Source organism: Anolis sagrei, chromosome 4 (genome assembly GCF_037176765.1).
Source record: "Anolis sagrei isolate rAnoSag1 chromosome 4, rAnoSag1.mat, whole genome shotgun sequence".
In the NCBI taxonomy this organism is placed as follows: domain Eukaryota; kingdom Metazoa; phylum Chordata; class Lepidosauria; order Squamata; family Dactyloidae; genus Anolis; species Anolis sagrei.
In genome coordinates this window covers 243,355,869-243,382,120 of record NC_090024.1, presented here as the reverse complement: position 1 = coordinate 243,382,120, position 26,252 = coordinate 243,355,869, and the positions used below count along the sequence as shown (strand labels likewise).

The 26,252-nt window shown below is 45.5% G+C and overlaps 1 protein-coding gene across 2 annotated transcripts in view; it reads right to left on the bottom strand.

Annotated features, from left to right (window-relative positions):
• The window catches only part of DNMT3B (DNA methyltransferase 3 beta), a 60,511-nt gene that overhangs the window by 13,405 nt on the left and 20,854 nt on the right, over positions 1 to 26,252 (bottom strand). The window contains exons 3-15 of one of the 2 annotated variants that reach the window (XM_067468290.1): positions 25,280 to 25,362; positions 19,629 to 19,770; positions 18,617 to 18,666; positions 16,027 to 16,179; positions 13,610 to 13,747; positions 12,524 to 12,682; positions 9,820 to 9,927; positions 6,458 to 6,599; positions 6,089 to 6,223; positions 3,839 to 3,883; positions 3,153 to 3,232; positions 1,752 to 1,864; positions 328 to 511 (exon numbers count right to left, since the gene is read on the bottom strand). In XM_067468290.1, coding sequence (XP_067324391.1) covers positions 328 to 511; positions 1,752 to 1,864; positions 3,153 to 3,232; positions 3,839 to 3,883; positions 6,089 to 6,223; positions 6,458 to 6,599; positions 9,820 to 9,927; positions 12,524 to 12,682; positions 13,610 to 13,747; positions 16,027 to 16,179; positions 18,617 to 18,666; positions 19,629 to 19,770; positions 25,280 to 25,362 — 1,532 coding nt within the window. The remainder of the gene's footprint in view (positions 1 to 327; positions 512 to 1,751; positions 1,865 to 3,152; positions 3,233 to 3,838; positions 3,884 to 6,088; positions 6,224 to 6,457; positions 6,600 to 9,819; positions 9,928 to 12,523; positions 12,683 to 13,609; positions 13,748 to 16,026; positions 16,180 to 18,616; positions 18,667 to 19,628; positions 19,771 to 25,279; positions 25,363 to 26,252) is intronic. The other variant, XM_060771819.2, reaches the window with a different exon arrangement.

The window sequence follows — 26,252 nt, the reverse complement described above, 5'->3', positions numbered from 1 at the left end:
TTGTGGACTGCCCCGGCATTTACAGCCATTGAGAAAGAGGGACCTGGAAAAGCTTCTCAGCTTCAAACCTTCTTGGACCCAAGGCAACCAGAGACTGTAATGTACATTTTCCTTCCCCCCCCCCTTTGAAACTTCCAGCTTATTGCCTTAAAGAGATAACTCTTTGTGAACAATAAAAGTTATTTTGAGTTATCTACAGTTTTTGGGTCTTTGGGACTTCCAGTTTCCTAAAGGAGGGCAAGAAGCAATCCTCTGGGGAAAGATGTCACGTCCATGCCTCTTTCACTAAGAGCTATAGCCCCCAGGCGCGACGGCACAACAACTTACATATTCCTGTCCCCTTTCGTTGGTGAAGAACTCCTTCAGGCGCGTGTTCCAGTCGTGCCGCCGCTGCAGCAAACCGTGCTGCTTCTGGGGCTGGCACATGAAGCAGCTCCAGGGCTCCTCTTCCCGGGCTGCATCCGCCGCTCCTCGGCCCACCAAGGTGTTCAAGCAGTCTACACAGAAGCACCTGCCGCAAGAAGGAAACAGGGTTGGAAACGACGGACTCACCTTCCATCCTTAGCAAAATTCATTCCATCGACATCGGCGTCTCTGCACACCATCGGATCAATTTAATTTGGCACAAATTTTAATTCCCATGGCTCAGTGCTATGGAAACATGGGCGTTCTGGTTTGTGCACACTCTTTTGGGAGAGAAGGTCTTTGCCAAATGACTTTGCAACTGACTTTGGGAGAGGACTTTGCAGAACAACTTTGCAAAAACTCCAACTCCTGGGATTCCAAAATATTGAGACATGGCCGCTAAAAGGGACATCAAATTGCATTCGTTCAACAGTGTGGCTCAGCCATGGGCAAACTTCGACCCTCCTGGTTTGGTACCACTTTTAACTCCCATGGCTCAATGCTATGTAAACATTAGCATTGTGGTTTGTGCACACTCTTTTGGGAGAGAAGGACTTTGCAAAATGACTTAGCAACTGACTTTGGGAGAGGACTTTGAGGAACGACTTTGCAAAACTACAACTCCTCTACACTGTAGAATGAGTGCAGATTGACCATGATTTAATTGCCATGGCTCAGTGCTATGGAATTCTGGGAGTTGTAGTTTGGTGGAGCATGTGTGAGGTCCTGCAAGTTGTAGTTTAGTGAAGAACCAGCAATCTTTATCAGAGAAGGCTCAAGATCTTAGAAACTACAACTCCTGGGAGTCCATTCACTGTAGAATAAATGCGGGTTGACCATACTTTAACTGCTGTGGCTCAGTGCTATGGAATCCTGGGAGTTGTTGTTTGGTGAGATACCAGCAGTCTTTGGCAGAGATGCCTAAATAACTTGCAAAACTACAACTCTCAGGAATCCATAGCTTTGAGCCATGGAAGGTATATTATTGAGTCAGGTATATATCTAGAACTTTTACATCTGCGCTAAACAATGCTCTGGGTTTGATACTAATAACAATACATCATCTGCAAATAAGTTTACTTTTTAAAAAATGATGTCTTGAATTTCAATATTTTAATTTCTTAATTAAAGTGGTGTCACACTGCATTCGTCTGACAGTATAAATGCATTTATGGGGAAAAAAACAAAATATAAACCAACAATTAAAATTTAGCTCAGTTGCAAGATCCATGACTTGGTTCAACATTAGCAAGGGAGAGGACTCGGTTTGCAAAAAATAAATGCATGAATTAAATACATATGGTGCAAGTGAGAAGGTGCCGAGGCTGGCAAAAGGGTCTGCCCACCTGAAACAGCTGGTATTGTCACAAAGGAGCAGCTCAGTTCCCTCGCAGCAGATGCTGCAGTAAGTCTGGTACCCGTCTTCATCGTACATGTAGAAATACTCTAGGAACCGGTCCTAAAGAATAAAGATAAGGACAATCAAATATGGAAACATTGAGAAAGAATTTTTCTCCATAAGACAACAGCAGCAAGAATTGAATATGCAAAATAATGAAACAACAAAATATGTCAACACAAATGAATACACAGAAGCTTCAAGAAGAATGGAAACCCTTCACTGACTTCATGGGAAACCAGAGGAAGATGAGCACAGTAGGATTTGTGGACTAAAATTGTCATGGTTCAGCGTGATTCTGAGCCTGAGATGTTCTCTGATGATGAGGATGATGGGATTCAGATTCCTGGCACTTTTTCTGTGCCACAGATACCTGGACCTGTTCCTATGTCTTTTTCTGAGGCTCCAACAGACAGTGCAGATAGTGCAGCTGGAGAGTCAACAAAGCAGTTCTCAGAAGGAAGAAATGCCAATGAACTAGATAACAAATAGGTGGAGAGGCCTTTGCCTTCCCACAGCGGTAGTGATAGTGCAGAAAGCCTTGATATTGACCTGACCCAGCAAGCACCCCTAGATTTGCGTGTCAGGAGGAGTTCACGCCTAACCAGCAGAAAAGAAGCCAGCTCGGGGAAAGGTCATCGCAATGCTTTCATGTTGGTGAGAGCATAATGTTTTCATGTTAGCAAAAGGTATTTAGGCTTCTAGTTAACGAAGGGAAAGTGTCAGTTCAACGTGGCTTGTTAGCCTGAAAGCTTCATAGAATAACCTTGGCTCTAAAGCAGTATGCTTTGGGCTTCCTGCATCGTGATTCTTGGGGCTTGTGTTTCACGGTTTTTACCATGGACTCTGTCTTGACTTATGCTTAAAGGATTTTGTCTTTTGTTTTTGCCTGAAGACATTTGGAACTGTATTCTGCATTTAACCTATGTCTTTGGAACTCTGCATTGCTTATTATATATTTTGATTTGGATTTTTCTCAATAAACTACAAAATTCTACAGCTCTTGTGTGGTGGTGTTTGGGAGCAAGGCGAAGCTTACTCTGAGTTGCAACAAAAATAACACAAACTGTATATAGATGCATTGTGTACTGTCAGCACATTCTGTATTTAAGAGACTCTGGAGACCCTAGATAATTGATTTAATAGTACTTTCTAATTTGGACAGAAAATTGTTGTAAGCCTTGTTATTTAGGTATTTTAGAAGGACATACAGTTATACAAATACATACCTTTTCTGAAGTGTTAAAAAAAGACAATGTAATATAGTGAATTCACATGCTCCCATTCCCAGCTCCATCTCGAGTTCCTTTTCTGAAATTAATGGGAATTATACACTCAGGTCGCTCACCTGGCAAATTGTGCAGAGACCCCCTTCAAACAGCGGGTGGAAAGTCACCGAGTTGTTCTTGCCGCAAGATAGGCAGCTATCTGTTCCGTAAGCAAATAACAGGTCAATTGGTTTCTAATTCTCATTTTTAGGGCAACGTTTCCCAAACCAGCATTCCCCTGCCCAATAGTGATAGCACATGGTAACATGGTTTTTATTCCTGGGTTATAAATGTCAGTTTCGAATTGGTTCTATCCCAAAAAAACATGGTAAAAGTTTATTAAACTGCCAAAACTTTTTGCAGGACATCCTGCAGCACGTTTTGCTATAGTTTTTTCAATGAATATCTCCTTGAGTCTCAACCCATTCAACCGATGTATTGTCGAAGGCTTTCACAGCCAGAATCACTGGGCACACTCTGGCACAAGCCAGTCAAGGTGGTGTCAGTGGTGATGGGCACACTGGGTGCAGTGCCTAAAGACCTTGGCCTGCACTTAAATACAATTGGTGCTGACAAAATGACCATCTGCCAGCTGCAAAAGGCCACCTTACTGGGATCTGCATGCATTATTATTGGGAAGTGTCCGACGTGTGATCCAATTCAATAGCCAGCAGAGTATCTGCTGTGGACTCATCTTGTTGTGTTTCAAATAACAACAACAACAGGATAGAGAGGAAGAGGGAGAGATGCCAAAGGGCCACTTTACCTTCAAGGCTCTTCTTGTTATTCTTGACTTCAGAAAGCATCCGCTCTGGAAAGAAATTGGTGAGAAGGAAAATGAGCAAAGGCCACAGACCTTGTCTCCAGAAATTGGGACTGCTGTGCAAGTAATGTGCCATGTTGCAAGGACAGTACAACTGCTGGATCCATGGAAGTGATCTATACACTTCCTCTCCACTCTTTTATTTATTCACTTAGGGACTCTTGTACAAGTAACATTCTCATTGTTACTTGTACGGAGGTTTCGCACAGCGGGTAAATCACCAACAATTATAAGATCTATCAACCAAAAGGATTCGAAGCCCCGGGTCAGCGTGAACTGCTGACTGTCAGCCTAGCTCATTGTTTAACTAAGCAATTAGAAAACAGCTTTAGCTGTAATTAGAGAAATTAGGTACCGGTAAAAGCGGGGAAGGTGTTTTACGACGGCATAAAGAAAGAAGATCAGAAATTGCTGTGCGACCAAAAGGAAGGAGGAAGTACTGGCGGCTCTTCATCATAGAGGTTGGATTCGAGCCCAACTTTCCAGGGCAACAAAAACAGCTGGAAACTGAGTCGAAACAAACCACCTCCGTCTGTTCCATCTGTCTATGTATTGTCTATATAAAGCAGCATTGAATGTTCGCAGTGTATACGTACTGTGATCCGCCCTGAGTCCCTTTTGGGTGAGAAGGGCAGAATATAAATAAAGTTTTGTTATTGTTATTATTATCATCATCATTATCATTCTTGGTGCAATACCGGCTAGACAGTGTAATTTCTCCAGTGGTGTAGGGCGCAGACACCCCGTGATAATGCGGCATGACTAATTAAGAGCCACATCCACTGTTTTAGGTTGTGAGATGGGTTCCACACTGGGCATGCATACTCAGAAGCAGAGTAGCATAGTGCAAGGGCAGATGTCTTCACTGTGTCTGGTTGTGATCCCCAGGTTGTGCCAGTCAGCTTTCGTATGATATTGTTTCTAGCACCCACTTTTTGCTTGATATTCAGGCAGTGCTTCTTGTATGTAAGAGCACGTTCCAGAGTGACTCCCAGGTATTTGGGTGCACTGCAATGCTCCAGTGGGATTCCTTCCCAGGTCATCCTCAGAGCTCGGGATGCTTGTCTGTTCTTAAGATGAAAAGCACATGTCTGTGTTTTAGATGGATTAGGAATCAGCTGGTTTTCCCTGTAATAGGCAGAGCTTCTGTTCAACCATCTCAAAGCTCCCTGCTTCAGCAGTGATGGCACAATCATTAGCATAGATGAAGCGCTCTATGCCTTCTGGCAGTGGCTGCTCATTTGTGTAGATGTTGAATATGGATGGAGCAAGCACGCTCCCCTGAGGCAGGCCGTTCTTTTGTTTCCGCCATCTGCTTCTCTGGCCCTGGACCTCAACAAAAAAGCTCCTGTTTTTTAGCAGATTTTCTATGAGGTGGGTGGGTAATCCTTTGTGATATTATATATTTTACTCAGGAGGAGGCCGTGGTTTACAGTATCTTTTCAAAGCCATATTCTATGTGCTGAGTCAAGTTCAGCACTTGCGATGTGCAGCTTTTGCCTTTCCTGAAGCCAGCTTGCTGTGGAATCAGCAACCAATAGTGAAAGGACCGAGGCAGTGACATCTCCAGCTCATCCCTTGTTTGGGCATCAGCCAGCATGTCAACGACTTAAATCAAGATCTACAGAGACACTTGCTGGAACACCCCAGCAAGCAAGAGTCCAAAAGTGGCTGGCTCAAACCCAGAATCTCAATCAATGGCTGATACCAAATGAGAAATGGGGCTACAAAGTGGAATCCACAACATGCGAGTGTGGAGAAGAGCAAAACACTGAGCACCTACTGCAATGCAACCTGAGCCCTGCCACATGCACAATGGAGGACCTCCTTGCAGTAACACTAGAGGCACTCCAAGTGTCCAACTACTGGTCAAAGGACATTTAATAGAATACCAAGTCTGCAAATTTAGTGTTTTGTTTGTTTGTTTGTCTATTTTTTAATGCAATACAACTGTTTTGGTTCGCTCCTGACACAGAATGGGAAGGGTCATCTAGTCCACCTTGTGCCATGTAGGAATACGCCAATTATGAATATCCATTCCCCTAACAGATTCCACCACCCAGCCTCTGATGAAAGCCTTCCAAAAATGGAGCATTTAAGACTATCCATTCCATGAAGACAAAGAAAGGAGGATGGAGCAACAGCAGCAATACAGGTGTGGTAGACACAAACACGCACAGACACATCCGTTACCTCTGCTTTGGTTCTCCTCCGCTTGCTCCTTGCCGTTCCCAGTGCAGACGGCCGTCTTGACCCGCTTGGGTGGCGGGGCTGGTTCAATGATGACCACCTCTTCCACGCTGCTATCTTCTTGCTCAACATCCTCTGCTACGGAAAAGGGCAGCGGGCGTTAGCAACCAACATCAATGACCCACATTTACTAGAGCAAGTATGGGCCAACTTCGGCCCTCCCTCCAGGTGTTTGAGGAGCAGCAACCTTCTCTTCTGCTGCTCCTGAGACTAGGACACAATGGAGCAATGGATTCAAATTGCAGGGAAAGAGATTCCACTTACATACTAGAACACCCTGACACTAAGATTTCAATAAGGTGAACTGCACACCTGCCATTTTGGGTGGCTTCAGTCCTTTGCCTCCGGTGGGTTTGAAGCCATTGAGGGCCCAATCCACCATGGGCTTCAGCTTCTCTTCAATGGAGTCCCCCGCATTGCTCGGAAAGGTCTTCCCAGATCGGCTGCTTGCCACCTGCCGGGAAGAGCCATTCTTACCAAAGCATCACACAAACAAACACACAACCTGGATACTGATGAAATTGCCCAGGATCCCCCAGCAAATGACCCATATAACAAAAAAGAACTGGGTTGTTGTAGGTTTTTCGGGCTATATGGCCATGATCTAGAGGCATTCTCTCCTGACGTTTCGCCTGCATCTATGGCAAGCATCCTCAGAGGTAGTGAGGTCTGTTGGAACTAGGAAAAAGGGTTTATATATCTGTGGAATGACCATGGTGAGACAAAGGACTCTTGTCTGCTGGAGCTAGGTGTGAATGTTTCAACTGACCACCTTGATTAGCATACAATGGCCTGCCTGTGCCTGGGGCAAACTTTTGTTGAGAGGTAATTAGATGTCCCTGTTTGTTTCTTCTCTGTTGTTGTGCTGCTGCAATTTTAGAGTTTTTTAATACTGGTAGCCAGATTTTGTCTATTTTCATGGTTTCCACCTTTCTGTTGAAATTGTCCACATGCTTGTGTATTTCAAACACGAATCAAGGAACACGAAAGGCACTGCAGAGTACATCAACCAGAGAAGTCAGCCATAGCAGAGCACCTGATGAACCAACCTGGACACAGCATTTTATTTGAGAACACAAAAATGCTGGACCACTCTCACAACCACCATGTCAGGCTACACAGAGAAGCCATTGAAATCCACAAACATGTGGACAATTTCAACAGAAAGGAAGAAACCATGAAAATGAACAAAATCTGGCTACCAGTATTAAAAAATTCTAAAATTGCAACAGCAAAAACAGCAGAGAGAAAAACTGGCAGGGACACCTAATCACCCTTCAAGAAGAGTTTGCTCCAGGCACAGTCAGCCCATTGTATGCTAATCAAGGTGGTCAGCTGAAAGATTCACACCTAGCCCAACTTACAAAAGCCCTTTGTCTCACCCTGGTCAATACACAGATATATAAACCCTTTTTCCTAGTTCCAACAGACCTCACTACCTCTGAGGATGCTTGCCATAGATGCAGGCGAAACATCAGGAGGGAATGCCTCTAGACCATGGCCATATAGCCCGAAAAACCTACAACAACCCAGTGATTCCGGCCATGAAAGCCTTCGAAAATACATTGAACAAAAAAGAACATCTAAAATCTGTTGGCACCAATTATTTATTTATTTATTTATTTATTTATTATTTGCACTTGTTAACCGCCACTCTCAGCCCGAGGGCGACTTGTGGCGGTGTACAGAACATAGAACATAGAAGACAACAGTTTACAGTAGATTAAGACCATAACACAACATCTTACTAATACACAACTAATTAAACTAAAAATCCGCTTCGTCTTGTTTGGGGTCATAATCAATCTCATAGTCATAGTCCATTCCGGTGGTCATTCCAAAAACATAGCACTTAGTTGAAGGCCTTTTCGAAGAGCCAGGTTTTCAGGCCCTTGCGGAAGGCCATGAGGGAAGGCGCCTGTCTGATTTCTGCAGGGAGGGAGTTCCATAGCCGGGGGGCCACCACCGAGAAGGCCCGCTCTCTTGTCCCCGCCAGGCGTGCCTGTGAGGCAGGCGGGACCGAGAGAAGGGCCTCCCCAGATGATCTCAAGGTCCTCGTGGGCTCGTAGGCCGAGATGCGGTTCTCAAGGTATTTTGGGCCGGAACCGTTTAGGGCTTTGTAGGATAACACCAGCACCTTAAATTGGGCCCGGTAGCAGGTCGGCAGCCAGTGGAGCTGGGACAACAAGGGTGTTGTGTGCTCCCTGCGTCCCGCTCCGGTTAACAACATGGCTGCCGCGCGCTGGACTAGCTGGAGCTTCCGGGCCGTCTTCAAGGGCAGCCCCACGTAGAGAGCGTTGCAGTAGTCGAGGCGGGATGTGACCAAAGCGTGTACCACCGTGGCCAAGTCAGACTTCCCAAGGTACGGGCGCAGCTGGCGCACGAGCCGAAGCTGTGCAAATGCTCCCCTGGTCACCGCTGAAACCTGGGGATCCAGGCTCAGCGATGAGTCCAGGGTCACACCCAAGCTGCGAACCTGCGCCTTCAAGGGGAGTGCGACCCCGTCCCGCACAGGCTGTAACCCTATACCCTGCTCGGCCTTGCGACTGACCAGGAGTACCTCTGTCTTGTCTGGATTTAATTTCAGTTTGTTCGCCCTCATCCAGACCGTCACAGCGGCCAGGCACCAGTTCAGGACTTCGACAGCCTCCTTAGTAGCAGGTGGGAAGGAGTGACAGAGTTGGACGTCATCTGCGTACAGGTGACACCGCACCCCGAAACTCCGGATGATCTCACCCAGCGGCTTCATGTAGATGTTAAACAGCATGGGAGACAGTATGGAGCCCTGAGGAACACCACAGGTCAAAGGCTGTGGTGTTGAACAGGAGTCCCCCAATAACACCTTCTGGGTACGGCCCTCCAGAAATGACTGGAGCCACTGCAAAGCAGTGCCCCCAAGACCCATCCCTGCGAGGCGTCCCAGAAGAATACCGTGGTCGACGGTATCGAAGGCCGCTGAGAGGTCCAGGAGCACCAACAGGGACACACTCCCCCTGTCTAGCTCCCGGCGGAGATCATCCACTAAGGCGACCAAGACCGTCTCGGTACCATGTCCCGGTCTGAAGCCAGACTGTGCCGGATCCAGAAAATCCGTGTCTCTCAAGAATACCTGGAGTTGTGAGGCCACCACGCTTTCCATGACTTTGCCCAAAAAGGGGAGATTGGAAACAGGCCGAAAGTTGTCCAATTTAGTGGGGTCCAGTGATGGCTTCTTCAACAGCGGCTTTATAATAGCCTGTTTTAGGCTCGCTGGAATCGTGCCTTCCCGAAGGGAGGCATTAACCACCACCGTTACCCACTCAGCCAATCCCCCTCTGGCCTCTTTCAGAAGCCAGGATGGGCAGGGGTCTAGGATGGACGTGGTAGGCCTCATTCCTCCAAGTATCTTGTCCACATCCTCGGGTTTCACAAACTGAAAAGAATGTGAAACCAATGTGAGGTAACCAGAGCATTGATCCCTATGTGGTGGGATGGAGAGCAGGGACTCCCCGGACAATCTTAAATTCCGAGGCAGGACGTAGAGGGAGATACATTCGGACAGGTAAGCTGGCTGGAACAGAGAGGTGGTATGTTCCCTGTATGTCACTCCAGTTAGTAATCTGGCTTCCGCCCGGATTTTTGCCAAGTTCTCACTCACCACCATCTCACAGTTTTATCAGTCTTTTGCCTCTTACCTCCAAAACATGGAGAATGGCTTGTCGGTAGGAAGCCATCTTCCGAAATGTGGAAGAGTTGAAATGGTCTTGGAAATTCACCAAACCCACCAGTTTGTCAGCAGAGACCTGGAGAAGAAAGACAAACATTGCTGAATTAATGCAGATGCAGAAAAAGCACAATGACAATGGTTCCAGCTGCTCTGTATAATTCAGCCAACCGGGATATTTCTAACAACAATAACAATAATAACAACAACAACAACAACAACTGTTCTAGCTGCTCTGTATATGTCAGCCAACCTGGATATTTCTAACTACTACTACTACTACTACTACTACTACTACTACTACTACTACTACTATTGTTCTAGCAGCTCTGTATGATTCAGCCTACCTGGGTATTTATAACAACAACAACAACAACAACAAAAACAACAGTTCTAGCTGCTTTGTATAATTCAGCCAACCTGGATATTTCTAAAAACAACAACTATTCTAGCTGCTCTGTATGATTCAGCCTACCTGGATATTTCTTACTACTACTACTACTACTACTACAACGATGACTACTACTATTCTAACTGCTCTGTATGATTCAGCGAACCTGGATATTTCTATCTACTACTACTATGATGACTACTACTACTACTATTCTAGCTGCTCTGTATGATTCAGCGAACCTGGATATTTCTAACTACTACTACTACGACTACGACTACTACTATTCTAGCTGCTCTGTATGATTCAGCGAACCTGGATATTTCTAACTACTACTACTACTACGACTACTACTATTCTAGCTGCTCTGCATGATTCAGCCTACCTGGATATTTCTAACTACGACTACGATGACTATGATGACGACGACTACTACTACTACTGTTCTAGCTGCTCTGTATGATTCAGCGAACCTAGATATTTCTAACTACTACTACTACTGTTCTAGCTGCCCTGTATGATTCAGCCTACCTGGATATTTCTAACTACGACTACGACGACTATGATGACGACGACTACTACTACTACTGTTCTAGCTGCTCTGTATGATTCAGCGAACCTGGATATTTCTAACTACTACGACTACGACTACTACTATTCTAGCTGCTCTGTATGATTCAGCCTACCTGGATATTTCTAACTACTACGACTACTACTGTTCTAGCTGCTCTGTATGATTCAGCCTACCTGAATATTTCTAACTACTACGACTACTACTGTTCTAGCTGCTCTGTATGATTCAGCCAACCTGGATATTTCTAACTACTACGACTACTACTGTTCTAGCTGCACTGTATAAGTCAGCCAACCTGGATATTTCTAACAACAACAACAACAGTTCTAGCTGCTCTGTATAATTCAGCCAACCTGGATATTTCTTATTAAAAACACAAATAGAGAGATAAACAGCTTTGGACAAAACATGTGTGACGGCGCGTCTGGCCCCCCTTTATATGTAAATATATAGTTAAATTGTTTGGTTATCTACAGCTTTCTATCCATGTTGTTTTGCATCGGTTGAATTGCTCCCCCAGCTCAATTGCTTGACTCCACCCCTTCCTAGGGAGGAGGGCAGTGCTTTCTTTTTCATTCCACCATCAAACAACTCAACAGATGGACGTGAGAAAGGCTTGGCTCTAAAGCCTCAGTCAAGTCCTCTCTTATCACCAATTCTTAAGTTTGTACTCTTAAGATTCATACTTCATGCCCAGCTCATCTGGACGACGTTGAGGAATCTTAAGCGCCTTCAAACCAGTCCTTTGGCATCAAGAGGGAGACTTTGTGCCTTCAATAAAGGTCATTGGACTGGGGTTGTGAATGTTCAGGCATTCACAGCCATTGAGAAAGAGGGAACTTGGAAACCTTCTCAGCTGGACAACTCCTTGGACCCAAGACTTCAGAGATTGTAATGTATATTTTCTTTCCCCCTGTTGAAACATCAAGTTTATGTCTAAGGAAGATAACTCTTTGTGAACAATAAAGTCTATTTCGAGTTATCTATAGTGTCTTGATCCTTGAGAGTTCCAGTTCTCTAAAGGAAGGCAAGAAGCAATCCCCTGGGGAAAAGATGCCACGTCCATGTTTCTTTCACTAAGAACTATAGCCCCCAGGCAGCGATGGCATAACATGGATGTTCTAGGAATAGTCTTAGTCTTCCTTAGGACTTTATAGGTGCATCTATACTATTGACTTAAATGAAGTTTGACACCACTTTAACTGCCAAGGCTCCACTTTTTGGCAGAGAAGTCTAAAGACCTAGTAAAACTACAACTCTCGTCATTCCACAGCACTGAGCCATTGCAGTTAAAGCAGGGTCAAACTACATTATTTCTATACTGTAAGTCAGGTATGGGCAAACTTTGACCCTCCAGGTGTTTTGAACGTCAACTCCCACAATTGCTGGAATTGATGTCCAAAACAACTGGACGGAAGGCCGAGGTTTGCTCATGCCTGGTGTAAACGAACACTAAACTTTGGTTCTTTCCACAAGTCATGTCACCAACTAGGAGGAACAGGTAATACTGAAAGGTGTGGTGGAGACTCCTTCTTTGGAGGCTTTTAAACAGAGGCTGGATGGCCATCTGTCTGGGGGGCTTTAAATGCAATTTTCCTGCTTCTTGGCAAAATGGGTTGGGACCGGATGGCCCACCAGGTTTCTTCCAACTCTATGTTTCTACTGTCCACATTATTTCTTACTCATAAGAGGAAAAACTCTTCCACTGACCTCTGAAAACATCCCGTCACCGAACCATTTGACCCACCGCATGCCAGGACCCGCCGGCCGGTTGGAAGTGGCCTTCCAGGAGACGACTATGGCCGGCCACCAAGCAAAGCCCCGGATCTTTCCCCAGACCAGCTCCCCCATTTGGAAACGCTTCCCGTCCTGTAAACCAACGGAGATGAGAGGGAACATCATCATCGCCATCACAATCATCACCATCTTCCAATTGCAAATATTTAATGCTATTAGTCATGACACACTGCTTCAGCGGCTGAGGGGGGAAAACACCTGGAGGGCCAAAGTTCGCCCATTCCTGGTGTAGACGTACCCCTACATAGACGACCTTTTAGTCTCATGCAATTTGGAGGCTTTCCCCCTTAGTTTACTTAGTTAAACCAACAAACGCTACTGAGGAATGCGGGTAGGGCGGCCTCTCTTGACCTCCAAGGCCAGAGGTCAAGATTCAAGAGGCGGTCAAGCTCCTGCCCGGCTCTGATCCCTTGGCTCTGTTTGCAGACTCTGCCCCAACTGTATTGAAAACCACTCAACTAAGGCAATGCTTTCTTGCAAAACCTGTGTTGTCTAAACCAGGCTGCGCTATCTCTTCCTGCCCTCTCCCTCCTCTCCTTCAAAACGCAACTGAAGAACTACTTTTGCTCAGCAGCATAATACGATCACGCCCTTTGTCCCCTTCATATCTTTTCCTTTCCTTCAGCACCCCCCAAAAGTGCATTCGGTCCTCTGTATCCATGGATTCTGCATCCATGTATTCCACCATTCATGTTTTGAGTATATTCCAAAAAAGATCCAAAAAAGATCCAATACAACACTGTATTGTCGAAGGCTTTCATGGTCACAATCACTGGGTTGTTGTAGGTTTTTTCGGGCTATATGGCCATGTTCTAGAGGCATTCTCTCCTGACGTTTTGCCTGCATCTATGGTAAGCATCCTCAGAGATACCGCGGTCTCACTATCTCTGAGGATGCTTGCCATAGATGCAGGCAAAACATCAGGAGAGAATGCCTCTAGAACATGGCCATATAGCCCAAAAAAAAGCCTATAACAAAGCATAAGGGACACTATTTTACCTGGTATTCTTTATAACCACTCAGGGCCACTGGATAATGATTTCCGTTGGGGATCCCATTGCCGCTGACACAGCTCAGCTCGCTGGAGTCGTCCTCCGAGAAATTGATGGGCCCGTTTTTAGAGATCCTCCTGGAATACTAATTGGGAAGAAAAGCAGAGGCAATGGACTTCAGCCAAGACTTAACTAGGAAGAATGCACAAGAAGGCTAGTGGGAACCAAAAAGGATGGAGGGACCACCACAAAACACAGCATCTTTGCATATTATATCGATCACAGTTTCCCATCATGGAGATTAGAATAAGGAGAAATGCACAAACCAGGTTGCAAAATATACAAACCACTTTGAGGAATGCACAAACCAGATTTGCAGAGTGCCCTCGCCACAAACCACCATAATTTTTGCACACTGCAATCCAACCCTATCCATAATTACTCATCCAGTTTCCCCTGAAAATTAGAATAAGGAGGAATGGGCAAGCCACATTTCTAGAATGCACAAAGAAGGAGGCAGAGTGCACAAATCAATTTGTGGAATGCAGACTCCAGTCTGTGGGACACACACAGCAGACTTGCAGAGTGCCATGGACGCAAAGCAGAACATCTGTGCACATGACAATCCAACTCTACCCAACATTACGCATCCAGTTTCCCTATTTTTCTACATGAAGGTTTGAGAACAAGTCGGGTTGCAGGATGCACAAATTGGATTTGTGGAGTGCACAAGCAAGATTTCTGAAATGCACAAACACGATTGCGAAATGCACACAAATCAGACTGCGGAGTGCACAAACTAGCAGATAATGTGGACTACCTACTCTAATAATCTGGATTATATGGCTGTGTAGAAGGGGCCTTAATGGGAACTAAGAATCCTAGAGTTGGAAGAGACCTTGTGGGCCATCCAGTCCAACCCCATGCCAAAAAGCAGGAAAATCGCATTCAAAGCACCCCCAGCAAATAGCTATCCAGCCTCTGTTTAAAAGCCTCCAAAGGAGCCTCCACCACACTTTGGGGCAGAGAGTTCCACTGCTGAACAGCTGTCAGTCGGGAAGCACAGTGGAGGCTCCTTCTTTGGAGGTTTTTAAACAGAGGCTGGATGGCCATCTGTCAGGGGTTCTTTGAATGTGATTTTCCTGCTTCTTGGCAGGAGGTTAAACTGGATGGCCAGAAGGTCTCTTCCAACTCTGAGTTTTATGACTGCACAGAACCCCTGATAATCACATCCTATTTCAGACAAAAGAACCCAATATTTAAAGTCTGGAGAATGATGGTGCCAACCCATACATTATATATACATACATATAGTATGTGTGCGTGTGTACACACACATACACACACACACACACAGATCACAGTGTGTATGTGCATAATGTATGCACATATATTTATACATATAGTGTGTGTATAAACATATTCATATATATTATATATACATACATATAATATGTGCATGTGCATGTGTATATACAGGCAGACAAATGTCAGCATGCTGTGAAGAAGCAAAGACCACCAGCATTGAAGTGATGGTCCTCCGCCATCAACTCCGCTGGACCTGCCACGTTGTCCAAATGCCTGACCACCGTCTCCCAAAGCAGTTAATCTACTGCCAACTCAAGAATGGAAAACGGAATGTTGGTGGGCAGGAAAAGAGATTGAAAGATGGGTTCAAAGCCAACCTCAAAAACTGTGGCATTGACACTGAGAACTGGGAAGCCCTGGCCCTTGAATGCACAAGCTGGAGGTCAGCTGTGACCAGCAGTGCTGTAGAATTTGAAGAGGCATGAATGGAGGATGAAAGGGAGAAACGTGCCAAGAGGAAGGTGTGTCAAGCCAACCCCGCCTAAGACTGCCTTCCACCTGGAAACTGATGCCCTCACTGCGGGAGAAGATGAAGATCAAGAATAGGGCTCCACAGTCATCACAGACCCACTGCCAGGACACCGATCTTGGAAGACTACCCAAAAACCGCATTGAGTCGCCGATTTAGGCTGGAAAATGCAGTATAGAAATAAAGCAAATAAATAAATAAATAAATAAACTTGGACAACAAGGGATCGCCTAAGTAAGTGCATGAATAACTACATACACATACATACATACATACATACATACATGCATGCATGCATGCATATAGTATGTGTGTATGTATATATGTGCATATTATACATTGTGTGCATACCCACTGTGATCCACTGGGTTTTTTTGAGGTCTGGACTCTGGAGATCAGGGTTGCCCACTCAACCACCCAACCACTTTGAGTCTCTTTGTGTTTGTGTTTGATCCCTGGGATAGCTTTTCTGGGCAATGTTTTGGCAAAAAAAAACCCCATACTTAAGGGGATATGAGGTGCTTCCCCTGCCCAGAAAAATGCCCAAACATGGCTCATGGATCGCAATTTCCCAATTGGGGCCTCACCCTGATTTTGTGCCTCTCCTTGAAGGCTTCCACACTCTCCACGTCGTCTTTGCTCTTCTTCTCCTGTGAGGTGGGTCCCGCCTGGAAGACGATGCGGGGAGGGGGCTTCTGGCGCAAGCAGTTCTCCCAGCCGGCACTTCCACGGGGTCGAATCTGGGGAGGAGAATCAAGACATGAACCTCCGACAGGGAAAAATGTATGACATCACATGATATCAAATGAAGGTATAGGATGGGTTGGAAACAGTCTTTGGAGACCAGAAACAGAACATGAAGGAACTGTATGATGTGGCAGCACAAAAAACTAATGCAATTATAGGCTACATCAATAATAATATAGTATCTCCAGATGTATGGTTGGGGTCTATAGCAGCTAGAGATGCCATCCTACAAAAGGAAAAGCTACAAAAAGGAAAAATACTTGAACTGCTAAACTGCAATTAAAAGTTGCTGAATGACGGACATTGAAGACCAGAGACAAAAGATTAACTCTTGGGGGAAAACAACATGTTTACATGACCAGAGATAATGACTCTTTCTAAGGAAGCAAACACAATGCTCAATGTGTTGTCGAAGGCTTTCGTGGCCAGAATCACTAGGCTGCTGTGAGTTTTGAGGTCTGTTGGAAGCTAGGCAACTGAGGTCCATATACCTGTGGAATATATTCTCCCACCCTGGACATTCCACAGATTAATAAACCTCACTTGCCTGGTTTCCAACAGACCTCACAACCTCTGAGAATGACTACCATAGATGTGGGCAAAACGTCAGGAGAGAAACATGAGCATACAGCCTGGAAAACGCACAGCAACCCAAACACAATGCTCCTTAAGAAGGAAAACCAATGTGAGCTAAGAAGAAAAGCCAACATCTGTCCGGGAACTGATAGAGGTCAGGATGGTTTAGCTGGGGAAAACACCTATCATTCATTTACAGCTTTTTGGAACATCAGCAGAAATATGCTATAAGACACATTTAATATTCCAAAATTGTGGCAGACCTGAGGAGTCTGGTCCACCTGACAATCTTTTGGAGAACAAGCCCTATGAGGAGCGGCTTAGGGAACTGGGCGTGTTTAGCCTGAAGAAGAGAAGGCTGAGAGGAGATATGATAGCCATGTATAAATATGTGAGAGGAAGCCACAGGGAGGCGGGAGCAAGCTTGTTTTCTGCTTCCCTGGAAACTAGGACGCAATGGAACAATGGGTTCAAACTACAAGACAGGAGATTCCATCTGAACATGAGGAAGAACTTCCTGACTGTGAGAGCCGTTCAGCAGTGGAACTCTCTGCCCCGGAGTGTGGTGGAAGCTCCTTCTTTGGAAGCTTTTAAGCAGAGGCTGGATGGCCATTTGTCAGGGGTGATTTGGATGCAATATTCCTGCTTCTTGGCAGGGGGTTGGACTGGATGGCCCATGAGGTCTCTTCCAACTCTTTGATTCTATGATTCTATGATTTTCCAAGGGACGGAGGAAGGTGGTGTATTTGCAGAATGGAGGATTTGCTGGGAACGCAATCTGGCCTACATTCAGTTCTCGTTTCCAGGAGAGGAAAGAAGAAATGGTAATGTATACATGATGAGGAGTAGAGCATGGGGAGCATGACTTCCCTAGATCTAGGCACTAGGCTCCTATTGATGCAGGCCAAAATCCCATTGGCTTTTTTTGCTGCCACATCACATTCCTGGCTCATGTTTAACTTGTTGTCCACAAGGACTCCAAGATCTTTTTCACACGTACTGCTCACGAGCCAGGCATCCCCCATTCTGTATCTTTGCATTTCGTTTTTCCTGCCTAAGTGGAGTATCTTGCATTTGTCCCTGTTGAACTTCATTTTGTTAATTTGGGCCCAACTCTCTAATCTGTCAAGATCGTTTTGAATCTTCAGTTCTTGTGGGTTTTTTCGGGCTATAGGTCCATGTTCTAGAGGCATTTCACCTGACGTTTCGCCTGCATCTATGGCAAGCATCCTCAGAGGTGAGGTCTGCTGGAGCTGGGAAAAAAGGGGTTTTGAATCCTGCTCCTGTCCTCTGGACTATTGGCTCTCCCTCCCAATTTGGTGTCATCTGCAAACTTGATGATCCTGCCTTCTAACCCTTCATCTAAGTTATTAATAAAGATCCTGAACAGGACCAGGCCCAGGACAGAACCCTGCGGCACTCCACTTGTCACTTCTTTCCAAGATGAAGAGGAAGCATTGGTGAGAATCACCCTCTGGGTTCATCCATTTAACCAATTACAGATCCACATCACCGTAGTTTTGCCTAGCCTAGGAGTGCTTTGATTGTGTCTTCCAGCTTGGAAGAAGGGGGTTGGATAGGGGGTTTCTAGTCTATTTGGGGGCTCAACTGTACCACTGGTTGGGTTGTCATGGAACCCCCCCTCCCCCAAATAGTTTTTTTCAAGCAATTCATCCTCTGCATTAATACAGCTGTTTTTGTATTATCCCAGAATTCAGCACCAAAGTAAGCCACCCCGAGTCTCCTTGGGGAGATGGTGGCAGGGTATAAATAAATAAAGATTATTATTATTATTATTATTATTATTATTCTTTTGGGGGAAAAGCAACAAGATTCATGCATGGAAGATCTTACCTCTTGCCCTTCCTCTCTCTTGGGGGACAATTGCTCCACATCGTCAGCTTCTGCACGAAGGAAAACGTTTGAGTTTAGATCGGAAGTAATAAGAAGTCTTCCACTATCTTCTCCCACCTTAACTTGGGATGGGAGAATTAATGCAGTTGAGCATGACTTTGATTACCGCGGCTCAATATTATAGAATCCTGGGAATTGTAGTTTTCCAGGTTCTTGAGTCTTATCATATAAAGAGGGCTGGTTCTTTAAAAAACTACAACTCCCAAAATTCCACACTGCTTCACCAAACTACAACTCCCAGGGCTCCATAGATGCTTCCCCGAACTACAACTCACAGGAATCCACAAATGCTTCCCCACAACTCCCAGAATTCCACAGATGCTTCCTCAAACTACAACTTCCAGGACTCTATAGATTCTTCCCTGAACTACAACTCCCAGGGCTTCACAGGTGCTTCCCCAAACTACAACTCCCAGGACTCCACAAATGCTTCCCCACACTACAACTCCCAATATTCCACAGATGCTTCTCCAACCTACAACTCCCAGGATTCCACAGATGCTTCCCCAAACTACAACTCCCATGGCTCCATAGATGCTTCCACAACGTACAACTCCCAGGATTCTACAGATGCTTCCCCAACCTACAACTCCCAGGGCTCCATAGATGCTTCCCCACACTACAACTCCCAGGATTCCTCAGATGCTTCTCCAAACTACAACTCCCAGGGCTCCATAGATGCTTCCCCAAACTACAACTCTCAAGATTCCACAGATGCTTCTCCAAAGTACAATTCCAAGGACTCCACAGATGATTCCCCAAACTACAACTTCCAGGACTCCATAGATGCTTCCCTGAACTACAACTCCCAGGGCTTCACAGGTGCTTCCCCATACGACAACTCCTCTGCATCCATGGACTTGACCCTCCATGCACAATGCATTGTAAGGATTTTATGTTTAATGTCTTAAGGAAAGAAAAGTGCAACCATTGTGCTCAGCCATTGACATACCTGGCTTCCTCCTCTTCCCTTTGGAATCCAAACTGGCGTTGGCTTTCTCCTCCGCTGATTCGTCATGGCTTCCGTTGACCAAGAGCACCTTCTCCTCGCTGTCCGTCTCAGATTTAACCTTTTTTTTCCTTTTCACGTTGACCTGCAAGAGAGACGTCCAGGGTGTTTGGTCATCTATCTGGCATCAGGCCACTGCTGCATGGTTCCGTGCTCTGGAATCCTGTAATTTGTAGTTTGCCAAGGCAGAGAAGCTAAAGCCCTTGTAAAACTACAACTCCCACGTCTCTGTAACATGGAGACTTGGAAGTTAAAATGATATCAAGCTGAATTAATTCTACTATAGAGATGCAATCCAAAGGAACATTGAAGGTGGATTGGCTCAACTAAGGAAGCCATGGTTGCTGCTTTGCATTTGCAAAATCGGAGCTGATCTATTGTTTTGACCACTGTCCACCCCTTTTGAGTCTCTTTATGAGAGAAAAACAGCATATAAATAAATTGTAGTATTAATAGCAAGAGGTGGAGGGGGTTGCTGTAAGTTGGCAATGAATAATCCAGTGTTTCTCAACCTGGGAGTTGGGACCCCTGGGGGGGTCATGAAGGGGTGTCAGAGGGATCACCAAAGAGCATCAGAAAACACAGTATTTTCTGTTTGTCATGGGAGTTCTGTGTGCCAAGTTTGGTTCAATTCTATCGTTGGTGGAGTTCAGAACACCCCTTGATTGTAGGTGAACTATAAATTCCAACAAGTACAACTCCCAAATATGAAGGTCTATTTTCCCCAAACTCCCCCAGTGCTCATATTTGGGCATATTGTGTATCCGTGCCAAGTTTGGTCCAGATCCATCATTGTTTGAGCCCACAGTGCTCTCTGGATGTAGGTGAACTACAACTCCCAAACTCAAGGTCAACGCCCACCAAACCCTTCCAGTATTTTCCGTTGGTCATGGGAGTTCTGTGTGCCAAGTTTGGTTCAATTCCATCGTTGGTGGAGTTCAGAATGCTCTTTGATTGTAGGTGAACTATAAATCCCAACAAATACAACTCCCAAATATGAAGGTCTATTTTCCCCAAACTCCACCAGTGTACATGTGGGCATATTGCGTATCCGTGCCAAGTTTGGTCCAGATCCATCATTGTTGAGCCCACAGTGCACTCTGGATGTAGGTGAACTATAACTCCCAAACTCGAGGTCAACGCCCACCAAACCCTTCCAGTATTTTCCGTTGGGCATGAAAGTTCTGTGTGCCAAGTTTGGTTCAATTCCATCGTTGGTGGAGTTCAGAATGCTCTTTGATTGTAGGTGAACTATAAATCTCAGCAAGTACAACTCCCAAATATCAAGATCTATTTTCCCCAAACTCCCCCAGTGCTCATATTTGGGCATATTGTGTATCCGTGCCAAGTTTGGGCCAGATCCATCATTGTTGGAGTCCACAGTGCTCTCTGGATGTAGATGAACTACAACTCCCAAACTCAAGGGCAATGCCCACCAAGTATTTTCCGTTGGTCATGGGAGTTCTGTGTGCCAAGTTTGGTTCAATTCCATCGTTGGTGGAGTTCAGAATGCTCTTTGATTATAGGTGAACTATAAATCTCAGCAACTACAACTCCCAAATATGAAGGTCTATTTTCCCCAAACTCCACCAGTGTTCATATTTGGGCATATTGCGTATCTGTGCCAAGTTTGGTTCAGATCCAGCATTGTTTGAGTCCACAGTGCTCTCTGGATGTAGGTGAACTACAAATCCCAAACTCAAGGCCAATGCCCATCAAATCCTTCCAGTATTTTCTGTTGACCATGGGAGTTCTGTGTGCCAAGTTTGGTTCAATTCCATCGTTGGTGGAGTTTGGAATGCTCTTTGATTATAGGTGAAGTATAAATCCCAGCAACTACAACTCCCAAATGACAAAATCAATCCCCCCAAACTCCCCCCCCCCCCATACAACCCGAAAAAACCTACAACAACTCAAACATAACACTGTTCAGCAGTGGGAACTGGTGGGTCTCTTTCTCTGGAGGATTATAAGCAGAGGCTGGATGGCCATCTGTCGGGAGCGCTTTGATGATGTATTCCTGCCTGGGTTGAACTGGACAGCCCTTGTGATCTTTTCCAACTTATGACTTGGTGTTGGGATGTTATAAAGAATCTTGTAAGAGTTGAAAGAGACTACAGAAGTAATCTAGTCCCAACTCCCTGCTGTGCAGAAAAATACAATCTAAGCCCTCTTGACAGATGGACATCCAGCCTCTGCTTAAAAACCTCCAGAAAAAGGAAGCTCCACTGGACTCCCGGGAAGCATATGCCACTGTTGAAGATACTGTTGTCAACATCTCTCTTCAATTGTGTCCAATTCTGGGCACCACAATTCAAGAGAGATATTGACTCTAAGCTGGAATGTGTCCAGAGGAGGGCGACTAAAATGATCAAGGGTCTGGAGAACAAGCCCTATGAGGAGCGGCTTAAAGAGCTGGGCATGTTTAGCCTGAAGAAGAGAAGGCTGAGAGGAGACATGATAGCCATGTAGAAATATGTGAGAGGAAGCCACAGGGAGGAGGGAGCAAGCTTGTTTTCTGCTTTATCATGGAACCAACAACAAACCTTCAATGGTTCAAACAACACTTCAGGGCTTTCTTAGTCTAGTCCTCAATGGACTGGCACCTGACTTTGATCAACTGAACCTTTTCTGTAGGAAAAACCCTTTTTAACCTCTCTCAGGTTGCTTTCTATCTATGCCTCATCGGTGTGGGTGCTACTACCGAATCCAAGTGTGTCTGGGTATCGAGCAGACCTTACCGGCTGAGACTTAAAGATATTTCAGCTGAATTCAGTGAATTTTAGTTTCCCTGGATGGTCAGTTTCCCTAGATTATCCTTTTCTCTGGGTGATCCTTTTTCCCTGGACGTTCCTTTTTTTCCTGAACGGTCTTTTTTCCCTGGAAGTTCTTAAGAAAGGAAGCTTTTCTACGGGACGAGCTGGTCTTCTTGGCAGGGGTTGGACAGGATGGCCCATGAGGTCTCTTCCAACTCTTTGATTCTATGATTCTACATCCTATAGCTTAGCTACCTTGTGTGAGACTGACCAAAAAATGGCTCCCTTCCCTCCCAGAAGCCTGAACAAGGGGTGGAACCAGAGCTTAATCAAGATGGACAGGAGGGCTGCCCTATAACTGCAAACTTTAACAGAAAGAAATTAAAGTTGGAGCTCCTGGTACAGCCATACCAGCACACTGACTGCGAGAGCTGTTCAGCAGTGGAACTCTCTGCCCCGGAGTGTGGTGGAGGCTCCTTCTTTGGAAGCTTTTAAACAGGGCTGGGTGGCCATCTGTCAGGGGTGATTTGAATGCAATATTCCTGCTTCTTGGCAGAATGGGGTTGGACTGGATGGCCCAGGAGGTCTCTTCCAACTCTTTGATTCTAGGATTCTATGATTTGAAGAGATCTAGCTGTCAGGAAGTTCTTCCCAATCTCATTTCCTGCCATTGGAATCCATTTCCCCTCTTGCATTCCAATCCCCTTCCCCGAAGCACAAAACAAAGGGATGAACAAAGGAAGGGAAAGAGAAAGAGGCCCTTTTGTGTCTTGTTCCTGCAATCTCAATGATGATGTGCAGGACCCAAACACACAGTCTGCCAGGAACCTGTCTGGGCACGCTGCATTTCCCTGGAAGCCCAAGAACCTGGAAATCCTCCCTGCTTTCAGGCAGGCAAGAAGAAGCGGCGTGTTCGCTGTATTGTCAAAGGCTTTCATGGCAGGAAACAATGGGTTGCTGTGAGTTTTCCAGGCTGTGTGGCCATGCTCCAGAAGCATTCTCTCCTAATATTCTGCCTGCATCTGTGGCTGAGAATCCAGCCATAGCAGAGCACATGACGAACCAACCTGGACACAGAATATTATTTGAGAACTTTTAAACAGAGGCTGGATGGCCATCTGTCAGGGATGATTTGAATGCAACATTCCTGCTTCTTGGCAGGGGGTTGGACTGGATGGCCCATGAGGTCTCTTCCAACTCTTTGATTCTATGACTCTACCGAAATGCTGGACCACTCATGCCAGACTACAAAGAGAAACCATTGAAATCATAGAATCAAAGAGTTGGAAGAAACCTCATGGGCCATCCAGTCCAACCCCATTCTGCCAAGAAGCAGGAATATTGCATTCAAAGCACCCCTGACAGATGGCCATCCAGCCTCTGTTTAAAAGCTTCCAAAGAAGGAGCCTCCACCACACTCCGGGGCAGAGAGTTCCACTGCTGAACGGCTCTCACAGTCAGGAAGTTCTTCCTCATGTTCAGATGGAATCTCCTCTCTTGTAGTTTGAAGCCATTGTTCCATTGCGTCCTAGTCTCCAAGGAAGCAGAAAACAAGCTTGCTCCCCCCTCCCTGTGGCTTCCTCTCACATATTTATACATGGCTATCATATCTTGAAGTGACTGGACTGACCTTGAAGGAGCTGGGGGTGATGACGGCCGACAGGGAGCTCTGGCATGGGCTGGTCCATGAGGTCACGAAGAGTCAGAGACAACTGAACAAATGAACAACAACATCATATCTCCTCTCAGCCTTCTCTTCTTCAGGCTAAACATGCCCAGCTCCTTAAGCCGCTCCTCATAGGGCTTGTTCTCCAGACCCTTGATCATTTTAGTCGCCCTCCTCTGGACACATTCCAGCTTGTCAATATCTCTCTTCAATTGTGGTGCCCAGAATTGGACTAGTTTGTTTGCTAGAAGGTCATGGGGAAAATCCTGAAATTCAGGTACGCTACATCCGCAACCATGTAAGCAATTTCAACAGAAATGAGGAAACCATGAAAATGAACAAAATCTGGTTACTAGGATTGAAAAAACACCAGAATCAAGGCAGTAAATAATGAACTGCACTCAGAAACAGGAAAACTGCAGACAACAAATCAGGTGCCAGCTAACACCTCTCAAACAGAGGATGCCTCCAGGCAACAGAAGCCAGGCTACCTCTACCAGACACCCTTACTGATTGACTTTGTACGGAGTGCAGCAATAAGATGATATTCTGCATCAAAGGAACCCTTGGAAAAGGATGGAAATGTAGTTCTGGAGAAGGACACCCTCAACACAACCTCACATGTGGCACAGCTGGCACTGTTTTGATCCCATATAGAATTTATTTATTGATAGTACTTATATTCCGCCCTTCTTACTCCGCAGGGGACTCAGGACGGATTACAATGTACACATATATGGCAAACATTCAATGCCAAAGACACACAAGAGATATAGACACAGACACTCAGAGGCTATTTAACTTTTCTCGGTGCCAGTGGAGCTATCGCTTTCATCGTCCATCTGCAACACTGATGAAGTACTTCCACATTCCCCGCATGCTTTGCTGAAGTCTTTTTTATGGCCTCATAAATTAGTTAAATTAGCCTCCCCACACATAGGTGGTACCTAATTTTCCTACTTGACAGATGCAACTGTCTTTCGGATTGCAAAGGTCGACAACAAGCTACACAATTGGTCGGAAGCTCACTCCAACCCGGGCTGGCTTCGAACTCATGATCTTTTGGTCAGAAGTGATCTTAATGCAGTTGACACACAGCCAGCTGTGCCACTGTCCTGGGAAGGAAGAAATGAGAAGGCACAACCACACAATTGGGGCTTGGAAGATCTTACCTCGTGCCATTTTTTGGGGCTCCCTGGAATCTGGTCCGACGTTTCCTTTGTCTTGGAAGACAGCTGCTCTGCCTCGCTGGCATCTGCACAAGGAAGAATGGAAATAAAAAAGAGGTATTGTGATTACTCCTCCTCCTTTCCTGACTTACTGCAGGAAAAATGCAGTTTGACACCACTTTAATTTCCATAGGTCAATGCAATGCGATTCTGGGATCTGTAGTTTTTCAAGATCTTACGCTTTCTCAAGAAGGCTGATGTGTCACCAAACTACAAGTCCCACAATGGCAGAAAGGAGACCCTTGTGGTGCAGTGGGTTAAACCCTTGTGCCTGCAGGACTGCTGACTGAAAAGTCGGCAGTTCGAATCTGGAGAGTGGGGTGAGCTCCCACCTGTCAGCTCCTGCTTCCCATGTGGAGTCATGAGAGAAGCCTCCCACAGGATGGGGTCATGAGAGAAGCCTCCCACAGGAGAGTGGGGTGAGCTCCCACCTCTGTCAGCTCCAGCTTCCCATGTGGGGTCATGAGAGAAGCCTCCCAAGGGCATCCCCTGGGCAACATCCTTGCAGACGGCCAATTCTCTCACACCAGAAGCGACTTGCAGTTTTCTCAAGTCGCTCTGGATACAGAAAAAAAAAAGCTTTGTCAGTTAAAGTGGTGGTCAAATTGCATTTACTCTACAGTATGTTTTTAGTCATATATTCTTTCAAAGTTGGCCGTCTGCATCCATGAATTCCACCCTCCATGGCTGACATAGTTTTACCGCCTTGTATTATTTTTGTATTTGATGGCTTCGTGGTTTTTAAAATTTATTTTATGATCACATTTTGATGGGTTGTGTGAAGAAAACTACGTGGCCCAAAAACCAAACAAAGAAACAGAAACTTTCTCTTTCATTTTGCCTTTCATCCGAAAAGGGGTCTTTCATGTCGTGCCTTCCGAATGGATGGTACGAAATGAATACCTAAAGTAAACAA